Genomic DNA, 13,977 nt, shown 5'->3' with positions numbered 1-13,977 from the left:
GTGCGGCGCCCAAAACTGCACACAGTACTCCAGCTGCGGCCTCACCAATGCCCTATACAGCTGCAGCAAGACCTCCCTACTTTTATATTCAATCCCCCTCGCTATGAAGGCCAGCATCCCATTCGCCTTCCTGACCACCTGCTGCACCTGCAAGCTGGGTTTTTGCGACTCATGCACAAGGACCCCGAGGTCCCTCTGCACCGTCGCCTGCTGCAGTTTTTCGCCCCGTAAGTAATAGTCCTTCCTACCATTCTTCCTACCAAAGTGGACCACCTCACACTTGCCAACATTAAATTCCATTTGCCATTTCCTGGCCCATTCGCCCAGCCTATCTAGATCCTTCTGCAGACTCTCCACACCCTCCGCACAATTTGCCGTTCCCCCAATCTTGGTGTCATCAGCAAATTTCAACACCCTACACTCGGTTCCCTCCTCCAGATCATCTATATAAATGGTAAAAAGCTGAGGCCCCAGCACCGACCCCTGGGGCACTCCACTAGTCACCATCCGCCAATCCGAATAGCACCCGTTGACCCCCACTCTCTGCCTCCTATTTGACAACCAATCCTCTATCCACGCTAACACCCTACCCCCAACTCCATGTCCCTCGACCTTCTGCAATAACCTCTTGTGAGGTACTTTGTCAAACGCCTTCTGAAAATCCAGAAAGACCATAGCCATGGTGGGATTGATAAGGTGATGAAACCCAATAGGATGATCCTATTCAAGGTGTTATCTTATGTGTCAAGGGAACAGGGTCAGAATGAGGTACAAAGCCACAGTCAATGACATTATTGTTGCAGCCAGGTAAGCTTGATTTGCTCAATCATAACAAGTCATAGGAAGGCTGCTTTCGGCCTTTTGGCTCAGATCAAGTGCAGTTTTAGTCCTGCACTTGATAGAAGTCAATGGGGTTACACTGATGCTTCATTTGAAGCAATTTTTTAAAACAGCATCTGGGCCTTTTGGCTAAGATGCAAATGAGATCAAGCACTGGAGGGGGTGCAATGCCTGCTCCTATCAGCTTGGATCATGTAGATCAAGCCCAAGACAGGAAAAGGGCAGCCTGTCTTGTCAGTTTAGATCTGGGATGTCTCACCAGTGGAAACTTTGATTGGATATATCTAAAAAAAAGTTGTGCACAGGAATTCATTCAGTGGACCGATCACCCAGGAATGAGCTCCTGTACTTGGGTTTTATCTGTGTTGTAAGTTTATATTATTGCTTAAGGGGTAATAAAGAATTTCCATGTAAAGTGGAAATTGTATCCAAAGTTTGTCTTGTGTCATTGATGTTTTGTATGGGGTCCAGACCTTCGAGTGAAATGGGAGCCCCTGTTTAAGATTGTTACACATTTGAGAAGACAGTTTATCACCACGTTCTCAAGGGCATTTAGGGAAGGGTAATAAATGCTGGCCTTTACCCACAGCCCATGAACAAATGAATGAAATAAAACAGGAGAAGGAGTCATACATATTTGCAGTTCTTTAGGTCAAAGGTCAGTCAACCAACCTGGTGGGACCAGGAGCTGAGGTTCAAAAACAAGGAAGCAAATGGCAGAGGGGAAAGTGAGAGGCACTGCTTTCCTTCTGTTTTCCAGAGCAATTTTGCTCCTCGTCCCACTGTTGGCTGCTGCTTACTTCACCGGGTAATCTTAGAATCCCTACAGTGCAGAAGCGGGGGGCATTCGACCCATCAAGTCTGCATCAATCACAATCCCATCAGGCCCTACTCCTGTAACCTCACATATTTACCCTACTAATTCCCCTGTCACTAGGGTCAATTTAGCACGACCAAGCAACCTAACCCTTGCGTCTTTGGAGTTTGGGAAAAAACCACAGCACCTGGAAGAAACCCACCCAAACATGGGGAGAATGTGCAAACTCCACACAGACAGTGACCCGAAGCTGGAATTGAACTTGGGTCCCTGGTGCCGTGAGGCAGCAGTACTAATCTTGCGCTATTCCTTGAATGCAGCCTCAGTTATTGGCCCTGCACTGCTATATATTATCCCTCGTTATGATCCTTGGCCAGACCCGGGAGTGTGGGCCGGGGGGGAGGAAAGCTTGAGATTCAAGATACTTATTACATAAATAAAGCTACTAGATTCCATTGGTTTGGAATAAACAAAAATAAACTTTATAAGTTCAGAAGATAAATTTACAATATCTATCTTATACTCTAACAGGCTAGTGTGAAGTGTGTGTGGATTAATAGGTGAACTGTGGTTGAACATACCACACTACAAAATAAATGACAGATTCGACCAAACACGATTCCATGGATTTAGCAACAACTCACACAGATATTAGTCACATTGTGAGCCAACCAATTTCACTGAAATCTCGGGGGGATTTTTCTCATCCCTCCTGCCGTGGGAAGCATACTGGCTGCGGGCGGTTGGGATGGGAGTGGACCAGGCAAAGATCCGTTGACCTGGGGCAGGACTTTCTGGTTTTGGGGCAAGTGCAGACGGATGATCCCACCCCTTGTCTTTCTCACAAGGATGTTTAATCTCCACGTTTGAAGTTAGTGAGATTTTGCAAGTCCAGGCAAGTCGTGGGGGTACCCTCATTAACCTCACTAACTGTCTTGCCTGGAATATACATCTCTTTAACCCGTGATTATCCTCTCTCCACTCACACTGTCTGTACCTATAACACTTGATTACCTATAAAGACTCGTATTCCAATCATTATTCTGTAAATTGAGTTTGTGTCTTTATATACACTGTTTGTGACTAGTACTCCCACTCACCTGACGAAGGGGCAGCCAGTGGCGTTTGCTACCAAATAAACCTGTTGGACTTTAACCTGGTGTTGTGAGAATTCTTACTGTGTTTATCCCAGTCCAACACCAGAATCTCCACATTGGGATTGTGGAGTCAGTGCAAACTTGAAGGGTCGAATGGCCTTCTTCTGCGCTGTAGGAATTCTATGATTAGTGCTGTGAGTCTCTATGACCCTTACTGGCTGCTCCAGGGGATTTAAAAGTAACTTCATTGCAGTGTTAATGTAAGCCTACTTACGACAATAATAAATAAACTTAAACACTTCCAGCAACATCAAACTCTGCACAACCGCGAACATGCCTGTAGGTGGCGGACGGCTCTGCAGTCCTCACAAGGAGGCGGCTGTATCCCTTCTTGATCACCGCCACAGTCGTTGGCGGTACCCGGTTGCGGTCCCGCGGGCCGACGGGATAGTCCAGGCGGAGCTGGAGGACCATGCCGGGTCATCCCAGCTGACGCTGTCGCTGTTTACCAGGCGGCTGCGGCTCCGCGGGCCGACGGGATAGCCGAGTCGGAGCTGGAGGACCGCGGCGGGTCATCCGAGCTGCCGCCGTTTGCCCCACGACAAGATGGCTGTCGGTAGTAAGTGGAAGGCAGCGGCGACCCACACAGCGGCAGCTTATACGTACAAAGGAGGATAGCCGGGGCTCGGGGCTCCTGCTTTCACACCGCCGGGACACTATTAGAACGATTTATGGACAGAAATGGGGTCTCAGACTCTACAAATCCTGAGGCAGGGAGTCTGGGCTTCCATCACTGGCGGATGGTATTATGATCCCCATCAAAATACATTTGTGAATGCTTTCCACCTCTACATCTGGCTTTTCTTCCTTTGTTTCCCATTCACATTGTACATGGTGAGTATTTCTGGCTGTACTTGTTTACTAATAACCAGTGGGGGATGTTTTGAGGATCATCAGTGATGTTTCAGAAATGTACATGTGTATTTGTGTGGGTTAATATATTATTTATATCATATTATGTGTACACAAACAAACACACATAACACTAACTGTCCCCCCTCCAAGATAATAGCCTCTGGGGCAATACTGAGGGATTTTGTTCGAAAAAAAAATCAATTTTAGTTTGACGTTTTTTTGGAAGTATCATAGAATCCCTACAGTGCAGAAGCAGGCCATTTGGCCCATCTAAGTGTGCACTTACTCTCCAATGAACATCCTTCCCAGACCCTATCCCCATAGTTCCACATATTCACCCCACTAATTCCTCCAGCCTACACCTCTTGGGATGCTAAGGGACACTTTAACATGGCTAATCCACCGAACCTGCACATCTTTGGACAGTGGGAGGAAGCTGGAGCACCTGGAGGAAACCCACAGATTCATAGGGACTATGTTAAGATTCCACACAGGCAGTGACCAAGGCCAGAATTGAACCTGCGTCCCTGGCGCTGTGAGCCAGAGTGCAAACCGTTGTGTCCCCGTGCTGCCCTGGTACTGGAATAAACAGCTGCAAGACAAAGTGCATGAATGATAACGTTCCTAAAAATAGCTGGGAAACAGGACAATCGTCTGTATAATTAATATTTCGGATTGAAGAGTTGATCACTTGCAATGATTATTAACATCAAAGATTCCTGGTCTCTGTTGTAGAGAAATGATTTAAAATGCTGCCCCTCTCCAGTTATATGCATTTTTTTCCACTGGTCCATCTGCTTTTAGTTTATTATTTTGCAAGGACTACAGTAAGCAAGCTTTTTTAATATGTTGGTTCTTGTGTTTATTTGAACACATTGGCAAAGCTACTTCTGATTTTTTTTTGATTTATTGAAAAGATTGCTGTCATCTTTCCTGCTCTATGTTTTACCAGCTGGTGTTGTTTTTCCTGTTTTATTACTGGCTGCCATGTCACCTGATTAATTTAGTAGGTTGTGCTTCAGGAAAAAAATGGGCATATAAAAAGTAAGAATAAATAAACAGGTGACGTGTTGCATATGATGCACAAGAGGCATCCTTACCGGGAGTGGAGAGTTAATGACAGCCCTTTCGCAAGCACCATAACTCATTCGTGGCTTATGATAACCTTTTTATGATGTTGAGATTCTCTGTACATAGCTCTTGGTAAACAGTTAGATATAACCCTGTGTGATATGTAGGCAAAATGATGTGTTTGAGTAAAGCCATTGCAGTGGGCTTTATAACAATACTTGCATCTCCAGTTTCTTTACCACAGCAAAATGTTTCAAAGTGCTTCTGAGGAGGCAAAAATAGACACACAGCCAAATAAATTTGGGCAGACTATTTTCTACATAGTTTTTGTGCATCCTTTATCTCCATATACGCACTTAGAAACCATGCCTTGGTGCAGCAGCAGTAACACTTTTCAGTGTACAATCTGCTGCTGGTCACATTAATTGGTTCTATTTCAAGCATGTGTTGTATTTAAAAAATCCCATGCTGCTTCATGGAGCAACAGTAACACTAAGGCAGTTGTCCAACCCACCTGTCTGCCCCTCTACCGCAGCTACATTCACAGCCAGGTGTCCCTAGGGAAGAAGCATGTGGTATCTACACACCGTCAAGATCTTCGGGTGGGCACCACGGGGATTGAGGTGCAATATCAACTCTCTTAATTACGTTTTGGTTTAATGTTTTGAGTTTCATAGAATCATAGAATTTTTACAGTGTAGAAGGAAGCCATTCTGCACCATCGAGTCTGCACTGACTCATACCCAGGTTTACCCCGTAATCACATTTACTTATCCCACTAATCTCTGAAGGGAAAATTTAGAATGGCCAGTCCACCTAATCTACACACCTTTGTAGGAGGAAATTGGAGCTTGGGAGGAAACCCACGCAAGCATGGGGAGAACGTGCAAACTCCACACAGAAGGTCACCCGAGACAGAAACCAAACCCAGGCCCCTGGCGCTGTGAGGTAGCAGTGCTAACCACTGTGTCATCATGCCATGTAATTTGCGTTTTGTTTAAGGCAGTATCCATTTAAGGGGCTGCCTCTTTAATTTGTCTTTCAATTTATTTGATTTTGTTTAATTGGTTATCTGCTTAACTCAAAACAGGAGTGACATACTGAACAGTTTGGCTTGCCAAATCCTCCAGATTTGGTCAGTGGTGTTGCCACCAGCCTGAGAATAAAATCATAGGGGCATTAAAATAATTGTTTCTTTTTTTGAATAAGAAACATAAGAACGTAAGAAATAGGAGCAGGAGTAGGCCATCTAGCCCTTCGAGCCTGCCCCGCCATTCAGTAAGATCATGGCTGATCTGTCGTGGCTCAGTTCCACTTTCCCACCCTCTCCCCATAACCCTTAATCCCCTTGCCTATCAAAAACCTATCAACCCGCGTCTTAAATATATTTAGCGAGGCAGCCTCCACCACTTCAACGGGCAGAGAATTCCAGAGATTCACCACCCTTTGAGTGAAGAAGTTCCTCCTCAACTCTGTTCTAAATCGCCCCCCCTTTATCTTGAGGCTGTGCCCTCTAGTCCTACTGTCCTTTCTGAGCGGGAAGAGCCTCTCCACCCCTATCCTATCCATCCCATTCATCATCTTATATGTCTCAATGAGATCTCCCCTCATTCTTCTAAACTCTAACGAGTACAAACCTAGTTTATTTTTGTTAACTATACAAAGTGTGTAACTATACAAACTATATTTAACTATAACAAACTATATATTAACTATACAAACTATATTTTTGTTAACTATACAAAGTGTGGGGATATGAAGAAAAGCTCTTTGGAAGGGATGATGTGAGACAGGAAGTCATGTGATGAAACTTTCAACAATGTGTTTGACCAAAGTTGGCAGTTTTACAGTGAAAAGCTGGGCAAGTTAACATGTTTTGAAGAGCTTTGAAGCAGGAAAGTGTGACAGTTAGGGCAGAGCAATTTAGAGTGAATGTTTCGAAATGTGTGGCCAAACTGACTGAAGACTACACCTTTGAATGTGCAATTAGGGGCAGGGGAGGCACAAGCTTGTGGGTAGGACTGGAGGAGTTTGGAGCTTTGGAGAAGAGTGAGACTGTGAAACTGTTGTTGAGAAAGATAAGAATTTTCAGTTCTTTGTGTTGAAAGATGGGAAAAATTGCAGACGGGGAGAATGGGAGTTTTATTTTGCATTAATACGTTGGGGGGTTAGAGTTTTCGAGCTGCAGTTTTTACAGGTACAACTTGGGAAGAGCTTTGAAGAGCATTGAATCTGTCAGCTCAGTGGACTAGGAAGCTGTGACAATGTGGTGTGAGTGGAAGGGCTGATGCTATGAAGGAGAAAATAGGTCAGACTTGGTAGTGTTTTGAAATAAAAGAATATTTTTCAGCGTAGTTTAGCAAAAAGTAATTCATGTCAACATTGGAAAGATAATTAAAGATTTGACTTTATCAAATAACAAAATGGTGTGAAATGTTTGTGAATCATAACTGTGTTGCAGCCATGTTTTTTTTGAATCACAGCATTTGCTTCACAGGAACATGCCAATGATGAGGTACAGTAATGATAACATACAGGCCATTTGCAAATGGTAGCTCTTGGAATTTACAGGCAATGGTGTTGAAGCTGTGAAATGTGTTAGTTCTTGTTGTGAAGCATTGTACCTTCTCTCTCGCGCCTTCTCTCTCACGCGCCCATGTGTATGTGTTCTCAGTGAAACAAGCTGGTTTGTGCTGGTGAGTATTTAATTGGTGCTAAATTTATGACTGGAGAATGGTCTTGTGAAGGACAGGGAAAACTCTTCCAAGATTGCGAAGTCTGGGCAATGAATACTCTTTGAGAGCTTGATGCTGCTACTGGGTGTCTGAATGGAAAATTGTTCCACTTGTAACCAGTGTCCATCCCTCAACTTGAGAGTATAAATCACCAAAACATTGCCTGCAGAAAAGAATTAAATAAAATAGATAAAGTAGAGCATCTGCTGTATCTCAAATCCCAGTCAAGGTGGTGCATTTGCAACTTCATTGAGGGCGGCACAGTGGTTACCACTACTGCCTTACAGTGTCAGTGGCCTGGTTTCAATTCTGGCCTCGGGTGACTGTCTGTATGGAGTTTGCACATTCTCCCTGTGTCTGCGTGGGTTTCCTCCCACACTTCAGAGATGTGCAGGTTAAGTTGACTGGCCTTGCTAACTTGACTATTGGTGTCAGGGACTTTGGCAGGGTAAAGACATGGGGTTACGGGGACAAGGCCTGGGTGGGATTGTTATCGGTGCTCGCTCGATGGGCCAAATGACCTACACGAGGATATTTTGGCCTTGGAGGGAGTGCAGAGGAGGTTTACTAGGCTGATACCGGAGTTGAGGGGGTTGAGCTATGAGGAGAGGCTGAATAAACTAGGCTTGTACTCGTTAGAGTTTAGAAGAATGAGGGGAGATCTCATTGAGACATATAAGATGATGAATGGGATGGATAGGATAGAGGTGGAGAGACTCTTCCCGCTCAGAAAGGACAGTAGGACTAGGGGGCACAGCCTCAAGATAAAGGGGGGCGCGGTTTAGAACGGAGTTGAGGAGGAACTTCTTCACTCAAAGGGTGGTGAATCTCTGGAATTCTCTGCCCGTTGAGGTGGTGGAGGCTGCCTCGCTAAATATTTTTAAGACGCGGGTTGATGGGTTTTTGATAAGCGAGGGGATTAAGGGTTATGGGGAGAGGGCGGGAATGTGGAACTGAGCCACGACAGATCAGCCATGATCTTATTGAATGGCGGGGCAGGCTCGAAGGGCTAGATGGCCTACTCCTGCTCCTATTTCTTATGTTCTTATGTTCTGCACTGTAGAAATTCAGTGATCGAGTTATAACAAAAGTGTGACCATCTCAACATCAGCTTGACAGTAACAAAGCTCAGAGAGGCCTTAAGAGGGAGAATACATTACTTTTTAAGAAAATTGGGATAACTGATTGACTTGATGTACCTGTTGCAGATTTGGTCTGTGTTTGGGGAAGTTATTTGCATAAATGCGCAAGGAATTGTACATTTTGTACCTGACACTGAGACAAGTCCATTTATTGTATGGTTCTCGTGGCACCGTAGCTAGTTGAGAGAGAAAGAGAAAATAGAACTTGGGCACTTCAATTTTCACGAGTTTCTTTGACACATCTGACATCTTCTATTTAACGAAGACGCCAACATGTTATGAAGCATTTGTTTTGCTATCATACAGTGTCCCTATCCAATGTTGAGGGAAATCCCATCTGTAGTATTTCATAAAAGTATTTCTCGAGTTGTTATGAATCTCGATGTTTTTCAATAATTAGTAATTTTAGCAACAATGAGGCAGCATCACTTGATCAGTGCTGAGGGGAAATATTTTTTCAATGAAGTAGGAATGTTTTAAGAATCAACGTGTATTTGAGAATTCCACTTCCCAATAAGTAGCTTCATAGTGGATGCATGGAATGATACTGACCCAACAGACAGTTTGATCCCTGGTCTTTTTTGTCAGTGCAGTAGGTAATTAGGAAGGCAAATTGAATTTTACCCTTCATTGCTAGAGGGATGGAGTTTAAAAACAGGGAGGTTACGTTGCAGCTGCATAAAGTGCTGCTGAGGCCACACCTGGAATACTGTGTACAGTTTTGGTCTCCTTGCCTGAGGAAAGATATACTGGCACTGGAGAGCTGAGATTCACTAGGTTAATTGTGGAATGAGAGGGTTGGCTTATGAGGGGAGACTGAGTAGACTGGGGCTATACTCATTGGAATTCGGAAGGATGAGGAGAGATCTTATAGAAACATATAAGATTATGAAAGGAATAGAGAAGGTAGAAGCAGGGAAGTTGTTTGAAATTAGAACTAGGAAACGTGGCCTCAAAATAAGGGAGAGCAGATTTAGGACCAAGCTGAGGAGGAGTTCCTTCACCCAAAGGGTTGTGAATCTGTGCAATTCCCTGCCCAGTGAAGCAGTTGAGGCTACCTCATTGAATGTTTTTAAGGCAAAGGTAGATAAATTTTTGAACAGTAAAGGAATTAAGGGTTATGGTGAGTGGCCATGATCTTATTGGCTCGCAGAGCAGGCTGGAGGAGCCAAATGGCCTACTCCTGCTCATGGTTCTTATGTAAGGAGAGGTTTCAGGGAAAATGATGCTCGGGTGATGGTCAAGGTTATTGATGTAGAACTGGCTGCTTTTATTTCCTGACCGCTGTCCTGAAACAATCTCTTTAGCTGGGAAGTGAGAAAGTATTTGTTGAAGACAGGGTTGTGTTTAGTTCTGATGATAGATGGATAGGGTGATGAGGTAACATTTTCCTGCATGGCGTTTGTTCCATGGTACCTTGCATCTGACCAATGATTATCATCAGGCTATTTTGAATGAAGTGGGGCTGGGAGAAGGACATATCACAGCTGGGCTCAATTTTGTCTTCATCAAATATCCACGCAAATGCACCCAGCTGGAGTCACGGAACAATGATTCTGGAACACTTGGCTCCAACTAAGAAGATATATATTTTATTTCAATTAGGATAATTGACTTGGTGGGGCGTATTTCGCTTAGCATGTTTTTAACTGCCTGTGTTTACCCCTCTGAACATTGGAGGGATTTTCCAGTTGGTTGCTGGAACACTTGTCAATGGAGTTCACAAGCTTTCCACACATCAGCCGGAAATTTCATTTACTCTTGAATGGATCAAGAGAGGCAAAAGACTGGCAATGTAAAATAAACTGTTGATTCAAAGCAATGTTAAAATGCCAGTGACATGAGAAACTGATGGAGAAAATAACACACTCGGGTGAGAGTAGTGGGATTTATGGCAGGATATTGCGCCAGAGAAAATCATTTGCCTGACTGTTGTGATTTGGTCTGATCTTTTCCAGATGTGCCATTAAGTTGGCGTCTTCTGTTGCTGTTCATTGTCTGTACATAAGAGCTTAAAATATGGTCACAAGCTTTTGTTGTGCTGCTTTACACCGTGTGACTTAGAGCTTTAAAAATGCATGATAATGCTAGTTCTAAGCTGTAGTAACCTCAACAAAGGCTTCCGTGAAAAATAATACTTTTGTGCCTTTTAAAACTTATAATTTAAATATATTTGCAGCAGTCAGAACAATTTTGATGCCCTGCAAGGCGAGAACAGTAAAGGGAAAGAAAACATAACCATTCCCAAATGTTAACCACAGCTGCACTTATACAGCCCTCTCAGCAAAACCCCTGCAATTATCTGGTTAAAAACACTCCAAATCATTCTGAAGCAAGCAGTGTTGGTATGTTTTCCTGAACCAGGAGCAGCACATAAAGAAATAGTGGAGTGGGATGAACAAGCCAATGCCAAGAGCTTTCTGGCAACCCTTGGGATCTGAATGCAATATCTAACATTTTAGATCAAGATGGACTTTTGATTATTTGAATCTTAGCAAAAGCAATCAGCATAAGTTGTTTGTTATTCCAAAGTTCAGAACAGCTCATTGGGGATCATTCTTTATGATCTGTATTCAGCCAAACTCAATTAGTACACATTCCAAAATTTGTCCACTCTTCAGATGTCTTAGCTAAGGCACGTAGAAAACAAATGTAACTTTAGGCAAATTTATTGTGTCAAAGCCTGAAGTGTCAATGGAACCAAATCTTCTGATCTCCAAATCGTTGGTTGTATGACTGATAATGTTCATTGTGACCCTGCAGAAGTCCTGACCTGTGGACCTACATGGGACTTGTCCAGGATGTTTAAACGTTCAATGGGTAATTCCTCTCTTCCCCAGACATTCTGCGAAAGTCCCTGATTCTTAGCTGAAGTTGGAGACCATGGCCTGTTCTGTGGTACTTAACTGGGTATTTACCGAAGAGGTATTAGATAGATTAAAATCTAGTCTACTCTCTGACCAGATTTTACTATCCACTGAGTACCCTGACCCAACCACCCCTGACATGACGTGACCTGATTAACCCCCTCTGACCTGAGCTGACTACTCCTCTGATCACCCATCCTACTCACTCATCCACCTCGCTTGCCTATCTACCAGTTCACCCATTCCCTGATATTCAAAGACTGGACTTTTAAACTTGCCATTCGGCAGCTGGTGCCCCGATTCTACTCCACTCTGCTGGAGCTCCCTGAGGGATGTTGTGCTGTGTATTTCTTTAATCGGGATCAGAAGATTCCAGAACAAATATGCAGCAGGATTGGTGCAGGGGAATCTTTGAGTGCAGTGGCGATCCACCCATCGTTGCCACTGCTTTGAAGATTTCACCTGACGAAGGAGCTAACCCGAAAGCTAGTGAGTTTACTATCAAATCAGTTGGACTGAAACCTGGTGTTGTCAGACTTTTTACTGTGTTTACCCCAGTCCAATGCCAGCATATCCACATCTTGAAGATTTGGGCCATGATCTTTTAAGACTGGGCCACTTTTCAGGTATCCTGAAAGTAGGGAGCTAGGTCTTCCAGAGAGCCCAAAAAGAGACCATTGCCACATGTAGTGCATTTGTGCACAGTACTTACAGTGGAGTTAATGTTATTGGCAAGAATTGCAGTTATATCGCAGAAGGGCAAAATTTCAGTGTTCTGCTGAAGTTATCTGATCACTCTCCACTGCACCCCAACATGCCCTCATGACAGTTTCAATTTTGCTTTTCTTCTGTGTACAGAATGTCTTAATATTAGAAATTAATAATTTGTGGTTGGCCAATTGAACTCTCCAATTTCATTCAATGAGCTAGAATTATTGTAGGGAATGCTCTTGCCATGTGCTTTGCTGATAAGGAGGCAAGAGGGGAGATTGAACTATGATCTCCCCAGTCCAGCATGAAATAACAGGTACAGCACATTGACTTTTCCAGTAGAACATGGCTGATCCTCTTTGGGAGAGGCCTCCTTGGGGTTAAATTACATGAGCAACAGTTGCCCTCTGGTTTCTGCCAAGTAAGCTTATTTTCTCTCTTGCCATGAATAAAAGATGAGTTAACAGTGATAATTGTTTGCGTGGGGGAGGGTCATGGCTGGGTTGAAACCTAACAAGCAAAGAATTCTAATGGGATTGGCTGGATAGCAATCATAAACAAAAATTGTGACCACTTTTATTTGTCTGGCTCCTCCTTCTAAAGTTATGCAACCATTTGTAACCATTTGAGAGCATTCATCAAGGAATATATCTGGGACTTTCAATATTAGCTGGAGATTGAACCTGGGACTTTACAGTTCTCACTGGATAAAATTGGCCTGGCGTTTGGGTAGCCATATATCCTTTATTTTCGGAAGGAACCATGGTCACCTGGTGATTAAGTAGATGAATGTGCCATGGGAAGTGGTACGCGGAAAACAAAAGGCCCCAAGTTGATTTGCTGTCCCTGTTAACTCTAGTAGGACAGCAGTACAAATTGGCCTTGGATGAAAATCAGCCTGGGTTCTTGTTTCTGATCCAGTTTCCCTTTGGGAAATGAATGAGTGTGTAGGTCACAAAATCACACTTGGGCATAATCCTTGACATAGCTTATAGCCTTGGGGTCCTAACATAAATGATGATAGCTGAGGCTTTTAGAACTGTAGCCATTGCCTTTGGTAGAGGGAGAAATAGAAAAGTGGTCAAAGAGAATTTCATTGTATTTTTGTTTGAAAATGAGAAAGTATTCTGTTTCCTTCAGATAAACCTGTTTTTGTTACTATTTTAGATGTTCATGATGTTGATTACCAGTAGACTTTCTTCAGATCTTTATACCCATTTTCAGAATGCCACCTTGGCCCATATTTAAAAGCACCAACCAATTGAACTCCCAAGTTTTGATTTGAAATTTGCAAGGGTAGAATAGTATGGCAGATAAATGTCCTTTACATATTCTTTACCCTACAGTACAAGTCAGATGTTTGGCCCAAAAGTTTAAAAGGACTACTGTACATTTGCTAATCTAGCTCAAACATTAACACTATTAGAGGGGTTAGGTATGGCCTGAAATGTTTTGTATGAGAATGCTGGTGCATTCTGTATGATCTCATCTGAGGGTAAACAAAGCTTTTTGTTCAAACCTTGATACAGATTTGTCCAATTTGAACATTCACTGAATACAAACTTGTTGTGTCATCATTCATCATTAAAATTGAACTGACATCCATAGGTGTTGCAGATTTCATGGAAAGTGATTCCTACTCACCTTTTCACCTCGTTGCTGGTTGACCTGATTTGGCTCCCAGTCTCACAACACCTTCAATTTAAATGCTTCATCCTGAAATTCAAATCTCTTCATTGTTTTGGCCCTCCCTGTGTCTATAAGCTCCACCAGCTCTGTTCC

At 43.3% G+C, this 13,977-nt stretch overlaps 1 protein-coding gene across 3 annotated transcripts in view; it reads left to right on the top strand.

Moving 5' to 3' along the window:
- The first annotated feature begins 3,325 nt into the window (after window positions 1-3,325).
- The window catches only part of pcnx1 (pecanex 1), a 264,945-nt gene continuing 254,293 nt past the window's right edge, over window positions 3,326-13,977 (top strand). For all 3 annotated transcript variants that reach the window (XM_080203059.1, XM_080203058.1, XM_080203057.1), the window contains exon 1: window positions 3,326-3,648. In XM_080203059.1, coding sequence (XP_080059185.1) covers window positions 3,496-3,648 — 153 coding nt within the window. In that variant the 5' untranslated portion in view covers window positions 3,326-3,495. The remainder of the gene's footprint in view (window positions 3,649-13,977) is intronic.

The sequence above is a fragment of the Carcharhinus amblyrhynchos genome, chromosome 14, assembly GCF_965287045.1.
Source record: "Carcharhinus amblyrhynchos chromosome 14, sCarAmb.v2.hapA, whole genome shotgun sequence".
NCBI lineage: Eukaryota > Metazoa > Chordata > Chondrichthyes > Carcharhiniformes > Carcharhinidae > Carcharhinus > Carcharhinus amblyrhynchos.
The sequence above is the reverse complement of the archived record's forward strand: the minus strand, read 5'-3'. Positions and strand labels throughout refer to the sequence as shown.